The sequence below is a fragment of the Littorina saxatilis genome, linkage group LG4 (assembly GCF_037325665.1).
Source record: "Littorina saxatilis isolate snail1 linkage group LG4, US_GU_Lsax_2.0, whole genome shotgun sequence".
In the NCBI taxonomy this organism is placed as follows: Eukaryota; Metazoa; Mollusca; class Gastropoda; order Littorinimorpha; family Littorinidae; genus Littorina; species Littorina saxatilis.
The window spans coordinates 51156382-51167490 of NC_090248.1; the positions used below are offsets into that span (position 1 = coordinate 51156382).

The window sequence follows — 11109 nt, forward strand, 5'->3', positions numbered from 1 at the left end:
AAAAAAAAATAAGCTCAAATTCATACAAGCACCACATGTGGAAAACTCTATGGGAGGTGATGAAAAAAAAGCACAAAGTTTTCCGTAACTTTACAAGCATACCGCCCCCCCCCCCCCCCTGTTTTAATCATTCTATTTCATACGATTCAAAGAATATTCTACCTGCCAACATAGGAACTCAAGGTTTTGGCTTTTGAATCCCCCTAAATCATAAGAATTGTGAGGGGCACTTATATGGGCCCTGCAGGTTTTTTCACACACAAGCTCCCCCCCCCTCCCTCCCCCCAAACTGTCTGTTGTTAACAGACAGAAGCACACACACACACACGCTCGCTCTCCATATATATACTTTTAGACGGGACTGTTGAAGAAATGCACATCTGTACCAACTACAGTGGAACCCCCCTTTGAAGATAATAATAATAATAACGATTACTTATATAGCGCGTAAACCTCGTGGTGACGAGCCCAGAGCACTTTACACTTACACAATCATAATACAAACAAGGAAAGAGAACTAAATCCGAATAAATTCAAACATGGTCACACACACCCACACACGCACGCACACACACACGCACACACACGGATCCGCGGATTTAAAGGTGGTCGTCTACATTTTTGCTTTTTTTCAATAATCTTATGGTTAGATTTCGCTAAAAAGTTATGTCAGATGATGAATGAACCATGGGGAAAAAAGTTATAGAAAAACAAGTCGCGTAATGCGAAAATACAACATTTAGTCAAGTAGCTGTCGAACTCACAGAATGAAACTGAACGCAACGCAACGCAGCAAAACCGTATACTCGTAGCATCGTCACTCCACCGCCCGTGGCAAAGGCAGTGCCCGTGGAATTGACAAGAAGAGCGGGGTATTCGTTGCGCTGAGAAGGATAGCACGCTTTTCTGTACCTCTCTTTGTTTTAACTTTCTGAGCGTGTTTTTAATCCAAACATATCATATCTATATGTTTTTGGAATCAGGAACCGACAAGGAATAAGATGAAAGTGTTTTTAAATTGATTTCGAAAAACAAATTTTGATAATAATTTTTATATATTTAATTTTCAGAGCTTGTTTTTAATCCGAATATAACATATTTATATGTTTTTGGAATCAGCAAATGATGGAGAATAAGATAAACGTAAATTTGGATCGTTTGATAAATTTTTATTTTTTTTTACAATTTTCAGATTTTTAATGACCAAAGTCATTAATTAATTTTTAAGCCACCAAGCTGAAATGCAATACCGAAGTCCGGGCTTCGTCGAAGATTACTTGACCAAAATTTCAACCAATTTGGTTGAAAAATGAGGGCGTGACAGTGCCGCCTCAACTTTCACGAAAAGCCGGATATGACGTCATCAAAGACATTTATCAAAAAAAATGAAAAAAACGTTCGGGGATTTCATACCCAGGAACTCTCATGTCAAATTTCATAAAGATCGGTCCAGTAGTTTAGTCTGAATCGCTCTACACACACACACAGACAGACACACACACGCACATACACCACGACCCTCATCTCGATTCCCCCCTCGATGTTAAAACATTTAGTCATAACTTGACTAAATGTAAAAAATGTATGTAAAAAAAGATTTTATTTTTGGGTAGCGTGACTCAAGCTTCCAATATTTTGTTTTCTGTCTGCTGAGAACATGTGCTTTGCCTAAAAATACTGACCAATCAAATTCATGTCACTCTGCTAATAGCCACGCCCAAACAAGTGCATCAACAGTTTGACACTGGAGCGCTGTCCACGCTTTTTTTTAAACGCACGAAACGCACGGGATTTGAGAGGAGTTTTGCGCTTGGCATTTTCCAAATAAGGATATCCTACTATGAGTACTACGCTGGAATACTACAATGAATTTTCAAACGGCTACACTGGCTTTGTCTTTCCTGATCGAAAGGGGGTGTATTGTTGATATTTGTAGATAATAGACTCTGCATTTTAATGGTCAAATGGCGATTTCGGTATAAAAATGTAGACAAGGACCTTTAAGACGGACCCTCGCTTTTTAGACCCTGTTTTAGGGCGGCGATGTAGCTCAATCGGTAGCGCGCTGGATTTGTATCCAGTTGGCCGCTGTCAGCGTGAGTTCGTCCCCACGTTCGGCGAGAGATTTATTTCTCAGAGTCAACTTTGTGTGCAGACTCTCCTCGGTGTCCGAACATCCCCGTGTGTACACGCAAGCACAAGACCAAGTGCGCACGAAAAAGATCCTGTAATCCATGTCAGAGTTCGGTGGGTTATAGAAACACAAAAATACCCAGCATGCTTCCTCCGAAAACGGCGTATGGCTGCCTAAATGGCGGGGTAAAAAACGGTCATACACGTAAAATTCCACTCGTGCAAAAAACACGAGTGTACGTGGGAGTTTCAGCCCATGAACGCAGAAGAAGAAGAAGAAGAAGACCCTGTTTTCTCAGACTTACTGTTCATAACCTCTGTAGATGTATCCCCATTTTCGACCACCTCCCTTTTTAAGGCCTGATTTTCTCAAATTTTTTGGACGTCTTAAAAAGGGGGTTCCACTGTAGTCAGACTCCAAATTCAGTTCTTACTTGTTACGTGAAAGCAGGCCCTCAAGCATGTGAAAGACACGTAGCAGTAAGGTGGACATGGACAGGAAAACAGAATGATCATCATCGCTCACAAGATTCTGAAGTTCAAGGTTGGCCGAGGCTGCACTGCTGTCATCAAGGCTGCTGTACAGTTTTAAGCTGATAAAACAAACAAACAAAAAATCATCCAAAATTCAGCATGAGGAAGAAATAAAGCGATGAGAAAGTGATGACAGTTTGACTGCAAGGATGGCGGGTGGGAAAACAAGTGTAGACAAATGTTAGTCTTGAATGCATGCAGTTCTTTTATGTTGTTTGTTTGTTTTTTAAATACAGTATCACTGAATGAAAAGTCAAATCTGCCTGCATGTCCACAGGAGCACATTTTGAAGTACTGTACATGTAGTTTACAAGTTGTGCTTCATTTGACTTTTGACAATGATTTTTTTTTCTGTCAATTACTGTTCTGATTTAAAAAAATTTTAAACCAAATAAGTCAAGATGAAAGCACAGATGGCAGGATGAAGCATGTCAATAAGTTAGCCATCTTCAACAAAGGAATGACAGGCTAATGGATGACTGGGTGAAAAAGCAACACGTTCACATGCATCTGACCACTCTTATCAGTTTAAACTTAGCGCTCGTTTTTCTTCTGCGTTTTTTCGTCAGTCGTACTTCATTTTTGGGGGAATACTTAGTGATTTTAGATTTGTTCTTCAGCCTCTGAGGAGTATTTGACTGCAGTATTCCACTTCTGTAAAAAAAGCTGTCTCACCAAACCATTCGCAACTGATGTTCGCAAGACTCAGCATTCAATGGTTCAGAAATATTAGAGACAAAACCGGTGACCGTATTTGTGTTTATGCTGCATGTTTGTGTGTAACTTGTAAAATAATAAACTGTCTGTTTGCTCGTTCATTTATTTGAATGTACATGTACTCACTTCATGATGACAATGTCTTCCTGTGTGTGCTGAGAGCATCTGAACTGATCCCTCAGTCTCTCCCCCACTTGACACAGCAGCCACCAGTCACCGTGATTCGTTTTCTCGTCTTCCTTCATCCCCTCGCTGCTCAGCAGAACTGACGCTGCATGCATGTCAAACCTGGCTGTGAAGGGAATGCAGTTTCCAAACTCCACAGCACAGCCAAAAACACTGCGGAGCTGGAAGCTGTTGAACTCACTCTGAAGGATTCTGCATGAGCAGAAACTTCTGTCAAATCTGGAAAACTCGGATTCGTAGTCGATCTTGATTCGAAGTGTCCTCTGAGAGTCAATGCTTGCCTCCTGCAAACTGTGATCATCCATGTCCTCATCTGTCTCCAGAGTCTGTGTCAAATCAAGGTCAACGTCACTGTCCTCTGCCATCTTTTCTCGCTCAATAAAAATGGCTGACCCTTTGCCGCATTTTTTCACTTGTTGGTGACTTGCAGGGTTGACCTGTGAAGCGTCTGAATTTTGTGTGGCCCTGCGGTGTTTTCCCTTGGAAGTCTGATGTCGTTTGTTCTTGGTTGCCATGGCAAAGTCCAGCAAGGAAAACTCTTCCTCTGCATGAATGGAAAGCTCCTCAGCATCCCACAGAGCCTCCACATCCTCATCTTCTTCACAGTAATGATCACCACCTAATCCTGTTGGAGAATGTACACAAATAATATCATGAAGAGACCTAAGAATCAGACCTGTTTACCCCCATAAGTGTTTTGGAGTAATGCTCAGCCCCCCAAAATAGTAATCCTGGCACAAAAATAGTAATCATCCAGCATTCGTCGCCAATTACAACGCACATGACAACTGTGTCTGCGAAACGCAATCATGCACATATATATATATATATATCCATCACTCACAAACAAAACACATCCGTCAGTTTTTGTAGTCATCATAATTTCAAAGAAGATCACACCAAAAGCACATGCATCACTGATTCTTTTTCTTTTGCTCGTAGTAGGCCTTTTTCAGTGTGTCAAACGCTTCTCTACTGTACTTGCCGAATGAGTGAGGGCGAGACTTCACCACTAGAAGGCTCTCCAGCGTCTCATCAGACAGACATGATCTCTGGTCAGTCCTGTGCTTTTTCACCCCATTTTTTTTTTTTTACATTTTTATTATTTATGAAAATTGTAGTCTTGACACGGATAGTGGAATGGCGTATTTTTTTGCAGAAAATCGTAATAAATTACGCCAAAATTGTAAGGGTAAACAGGTCTGAAGAATGCATAATGCAACAGTGGAAACTCCCTTTTAAGACTGGGTGGCCGAGTGGTAACGCACTTGCGCTCGGAAGCGAGAGGTTGCGTGTTCGACCCTGGGTCAGGCCGCAATTTTCTCCCCCCTTTCCTAACCTAGGTGGTGGGTTCAAGTGCTAGTCTTTCGGATGAGACGAAAAACCGAGGTCCCTTCGTGTACACTACATTGGGGTGTGCACGTTAAAGATCCCACGATTGACAAAGGGTCTTTCCTGGCAAAATTGTATAGGCATAGATAAAAATGTCCACCAAATACCCGTTTGACTTGGAATAATAGGCCGTGAAAGGTGAATGTTCGCCTAATAGGCTTGAAGTTTGCTGGTCGATGTGAATGCGTTATATATTGTGTGTAAAAAATGTCTGTTTGTCTGTAAAAAATTCCATTTCAAACGGCAGAAATTAATATGTAAAGCGCGGAGAGCACAATTGTGGTTCGCGCTATATAAGCTCCCCATAATAATAATAAAAAAGACCCTCTTTTTTGGACCGGCGGTTCATAGCCTTTGTAAATGTACCCCCATTTTAAGACTCCCTCCTTTTTGAGACCTTAAGCTGATTTTCTCAGATTTTTTTAAAGGTCTCAAAATGGGGGTTACATTGTAATCACTACTTCAGCCATCCGCTTTTAATGGTGCACGCTACCTTAATGGAATTAAGCATACACAAACACAAACCTTGCACAATAACGTCACTGAATTTCAAGATAAACACCCACCTTGCAGTCATAGTCCAAAGTTTCAAGTGTTCTCATTTTACACACATGTATCACTTTCTATATATCTTGAACTCCTAAACTGTATCAGGCTGAGTTCGCAGTGTTGCAACTTAAATGAGTGGCTTAATCATAAGTGCATGAAATGTTGTGCAATCACAACATACATAGCTTATTTTATCAAAACATGTATGCATCTACTCCAATGGATCAGAATTAAAATTTTGAGAGCACAGATAGAGAAAAGGAAAATATAGAATAGGTGACAGATGGGGGCAGGGTGTTTAAGTTTCCCACTCATAGCTGCATGCATGAGCCTGTGTCACGAACTGAAAACTCTGCCTGAACAATACCTCGCAATGCCGTCAATGCGCATGCGCTAACATGGGGAGATTAATCATGTCGTGAACAACCTAACCCTAACGCTAACCCTAACCCTAAGTTCATTCGGTCAAAGGGTCGCATGTTTTAAGTCCAAGATTGGCGCATGCGCATTGACAGCATTGAGAGGGATTGTTCAGCAGAGGTTTCAGTTCGTGACACCTGGTTTAATGCTGTATAACAGCACTTTACGATAAAAATCAACATACCTGCTACATAGTTGGAACATCTTTTCCTTGTCAAGCCATGGAAGTATGCGTCAGCAAAGTACCAGGCAACTTTATCCCTATGAGGCCCTCTGAAGCAATTTGTACGTCGGTAATTGGGCATGTAGCAATCTCTGTGAGCTGATAAAATATAAGAATGAGAAGTTAAAACAATGACATTGACAACTACAACAACAAGAAATGTTATCTATAACCATAATTTTAAAGCATTTCTCATTATACTGTTGTTCCATTTTTTTTTGTTTTTTTTTTACATTAGTGATTCTTTTTGGGGCATGATAGAGACTTGCATTTCTGCCAGTTATTATTTCTTTCAGCTATTCTGCACCATGAATGAAAATATTGTGAATGAGAAAGGCCTGTAAAAAGAAAACATTTACTCCAAATCATTTGCAGACATTTCAACATCCAATTTAGGCAATATTTGACATGTAATGGTGTCAACTCATGTTGTGGCCAGTGACAGTCTCAAGGTATTTGCAATAATAATTCTTCTTCTTCTTCGTTCATGGGCTTAGACTCCCGCGTTCACTTATGTTTTTAGCACGAGTGGATTTTTACGTGTATGACCATTTTTACGCCGCCATTCAGGCAGCCATACGCCGATTTCGGGGGAGGCATGCTGGGTATTTTTGTGTTTCTATAACCCACCGAACTCTGATATGGATTACAGGATCTTTTCCGTGCGCACTTGGTCTTGTGCTTGCATGTACACACGAAGGGGGTTAAGTCACTAGCAGGTCTGCACATAAGTTGACCTGGGAGATCGGAAAAATCTCCACTCTTAACCCACCAGGCGACAGCGACCGGGATTCGAACACACGACCTCCCGATTAGGAGGCCAATGTCTTACCACCATGCCACTGCACCCGTCGTAATAATAATTAATATGAATGATCTTGTTGTTTATGATGATGTTGATGATTGGAAGCTATAGGTTCACACTCTCAGCCGCATCAGTACAACGGCAGAAAAAGATCTATTTTATAGGTTTCATGCTGGGGAACAGCCAGGGCAAAAGATCTCTGAAACTTGGCCAGGGTTTAGGGGCTACTCAGGTCCAGGGGAGAAGGGGCAAAGCTCATCCCAGTCAGAAAACAAACTTTAGCAATTCTACAGGCAATTTGGCAGCCTCTCTCGACAGCTAAAACACACAAGGATGGATGTGGAAGCAGATACAAAAAGACTACTCCTCAATTATTCTCTTTGAGAATTTTTTCTCTCTCGGGCCCATGCTTATTTTCTGTGGAAGGACGTCAATTTCCTTGAAAAATTTCACATCTGAGGAAAGTTCTCTAGCCCGAGGTTTATTCACTTGAGTAAAACTACATGTATTTAAGGTAAGAGCAGCTACACAGTATCAGAGTTTGGCACAGAGAGAGGATCATTAGCACAAGACAATGGAAAGATGCTGGGATGGCAGAAAAGTTTAGGGTGCATGATGTACGTGTACAGTATTCTTATTTTGACTAATGGTGCCAGACTGTGAGAAGGTGATAAGGGTTCAGCTGGGAAGAAGCTGGGTGGTAACACAGTTGATTAAGTACCACAGTATTCTTTAGCAAAATTAAAGGAACAAGCTCAACAAAATACGTACTGTCACTGCAGTGCTTGAAACTTGCAGAGTTTAACTTCTCTGCCACACCAATTTCATATCGTATCTCTGGTACATCATACTCTCGTTCAGCAACAACCCTGCCAGCAAAAACATCAAATTTGATCAATTATAACATAAATTATATCTATATTCGTTTGAACTCTCGTGTTTCCTAAAACTGTCAGTGTCACACTCATTGGACAAGAACCTGACTGAGGAACGCAGTGAAAGAGAACTCGACAGGTGTAAAAAGTGTGCACAAACAGCACACATACCTGACTTGCAAGAAAGGTCAGTGTGGTGCATCACTGATGGATGCTTCTCTCCGGCTGACTTTGACCCGGGTTTGGTCTTACACTTAGCACTCAAAAATAGCTCAAAAAAGAAAAATGTTTGCGTCAGGAGGAAAAAATAGGGTCAGTAGGGGAACCAGAAACTGACCTTCTTCCTTAAACTTAAAGCCTAATAGTATAACCCAACCTAACCATGTGGTAAAAATGTAGAACCTATAACAGCCAGCTACAAACTTAGCAATGAAATATGATCATACTCAGCGTTTTCTTGCAACAGTGACGCCCTTGACCTTTTTTTCTGAACGCCACGAAAATGCTGGTTGTGACCCTGTCTCCTCCTTGACTTGCGTTGCGATCTTTTGTCAACCCTTGCCTTTGCCAAACTGCCTTTTTCTAGCAGATCTTGCCTGGAAGATAGAGTGCAGGCGGGTGTCATAGGGTTAGTGTCCATCTTGCTGTCATAATAGCGTGCCACGGTGAAGATACCCCTTGCTTGCCCGTGGCAAGGAACTGTTCTATGAACAAGGGAGATTTTGAACAACTCTTCTTTGAGCTCCTTATCCTCCACAGCAGCTGCGACAACTTCTTCCAACAACCAGCGCCTCTTCTTATTCAAGGAATAGACTTCTATAAGAGGAGCCCAGCCCCAGCGATCGCGTCGGCCAGAACAAATTTGTAGTCCGCCATCTTCAATGTAGCTGTCTGCTGGATCCAATTCAAAGTATTGTTGATCTGTCTCACCTGTAAACCTGGAGTTTTTCAGGTATTTGATGACATGTGTTGTTTGAGAAGTGCCCTTCAGGTACTGTGAGTAGCATCGTTTTCTCATTGTGTTGCCACTGTTGACATTGTGGCAGTTGCTTTTCTTCCGCACCATCTTGGTTTGATGGTTGTCTGTTAATTGCTGACCCTGGCAAGAAACCTGCAACACCAAAAACATTTTTTATGAGGAGGATCGAGCTAATAGTAACAACAAATCTGACCACACTTTTAAAAGAAAAACTGTCACTATTGCTGATGGGGTCTATGTCGACCAAGAGAGTGGGATTCTCTGCAGGCGGAGTTCCTGTAAAGGGATTCCCTGTATACATGGAATCCCACAGAGTGGAGTTCCTGTAGGAAAATAAATCGGATAGCACTAAATCTCGCACCAAGCACATGACTGCCGTAAACCGATTTGAGTTACCTTAGTGTTACACAAGAAAATCTGTTAGAATTCCTGAATTCCCATGCGGCATTCAGCCAAGCTAACATGCTTCGGCAAGAACGTCGTATAATTCGAAATGATTTGGTTAAGGAAACCTCGCTTCATCAAATTGTCCCTCGTAAGCTTTAAGTAACTCCATGGCGTCAAACAGAAGTGAGATGCTAATGGAACGCTTTGCAGTTTGTTGTTATTACCAGTAATTTATTTAAGCTGCATTTTCTTTCATTACGTTATCAATTTAAACTTGTTTTCAATAAAAATTGCAAACCATACTCGAATTTCTAAATATTATTAAATAAAAATTTTAAAAAAGATTGAAAAACATTAAATTCCACTGATGTCGCTATAAGCACCAAGTCAGTGACTTTCAGCGAGATCAGCGAAACGCTACAGGGACTCCACCCTGTGGGATTCCCCTCCTACAGGAACTCGTACCTACAGGGAATCCCACTCTTTTGGTCGACATAGACCCCATCAGCCTCACTATTACACACACTTTGCATTAAGATGTACTTGCCTACGTTTTTTTTTATAAGCTGAAATGCAATACCAAAGTCCGGCCTTCGTCGAAGATTGCTTTGCCAAAATTTCAATCAATTTGATTGAAAAATGAGGGTGTGACAGTGCCACCTCAACTTTTACAAAAAGCCGGATATGACGTCATCAAAGGTATTTATCAAAAAAAAGAAAAAAACGTCCGGGGATATCATTCCCAGGAACTCTCATGTCAAATTTCATAAAAGATCGGTCCAGTAGTTTAGTCTGAATCGCTCTACACACACACACGCACAGACACACACAGTGACACAGACACCCTTGTCTCGATTCCCCCTCAATGTTAAAAAATGTAGTCAAAACTTGACCAAATGGGTAATCTTGAACTTTAGCGTGTTAAATTCATAGCTCAGAATCCAGTGACATCCTTTACTTATTTTTGATACAAGTCCATGTAAGCAAGCCAAAGAACTTTTGTCGTGAAATTAATTGACGGATTGAGCTTCAAACTTAAACATAATTAATTAATTTGGTTGTTCAATCGACGAAAATGCACCGAAAATGGCGTTGTCTCCCTTGTTCACCCATGTAAACGAAATGCATTCGTACAGTTCATCGGAGTTCACTCCGTAACTTCAAAAGGATCTAAAATGACTTGTTATGATTACAAGTGCGGGTTCTACAAATTTGGAGACTTAAAATGCCTCTGAATTCTGAGCCATGAATTTAACACGCTAAAGTTCAAGATTACCAAAACACTGCAAAACGGATAGTCATTCTTACCTTTCAGACACCAATATGTGTCTTCACACCTTTGCCAAGAAAGCTGTTGTGATGCTCACTGTATTTACTTGCCTGCTTTTAAATCATATCAGTCACTTGATCAGCTAACCAACAAGTGGTGCAATGTTTTGGAACTCTTCAACACCGAAAATAAGTTTTGCACAAGATTGGCCTATTCTTCACAAAGGTAAAATAGGATAACAGATAAAGAAAATCTAAACAAAATGTGTTCTCCATTTACCAAAACAAGAAGATTTAAACATATGAATAAATTAGTGTAGTGATATAAGAGCCGCGTTTTCCAAAGTCTGCTTTGCTGAATGGATACCATTAGCTCGTCAAGTATACTTTCACCCCCACCTCTCCATAATGGAGCTTACCCGGTCAACCTGGCTAAAAATAGCCGATTAGGATTGCACCATGTGCTCGAAACAAGGTCACGTGAAGAACTGTCGTCTGCAATGTTTGTGTCAGGATCAGGATCGATACATTGCGGTAATCACATCACACTGAAGTAAAGTACAATGAACGTCGCTCAATATCAATAAGAAGCGACCATTTTAGTTTTTCGTTGTTCGGGTGTCCTGCAGCAAAAAAAATG

The 11109-nt window shown here is 41.0% G+C and overlaps 1 protein-coding gene across 1 annotated transcript in view; it reads right to left on the reverse strand.

The window, feature by feature from the left end:
• LOC138965026 (uncharacterized) overlaps positions 1-10675 on the reverse strand; it is a 37080-nt gene extending 26405 nt beyond the window's left edge. Inside the window, exons 1-6 of the mRNA XM_070337146.1 lie at positions 10509-10675; positions 8281-8945; positions 7731-7828; positions 6116-6253; positions 3511-4195; positions 2568-2726 (exon numbers count right to left, since the gene is read on the reverse strand). Of these exons, the coding sequence (XP_070193247.1) occupies positions 2568-2726; positions 3511-4195; positions 6116-6253; positions 7731-7828; positions 8281-8900 (1700 nt within the window). The 5' untranslated portion in view covers positions 8901-8945; positions 10509-10675. The remainder of the gene's footprint in view (positions 1-2567; positions 2727-3510; positions 4196-6115; positions 6254-7730; positions 7829-8280; positions 8946-10508) is intronic.
• Between the last annotated feature and the right edge of the window lie 434 nt (positions 10676-11109).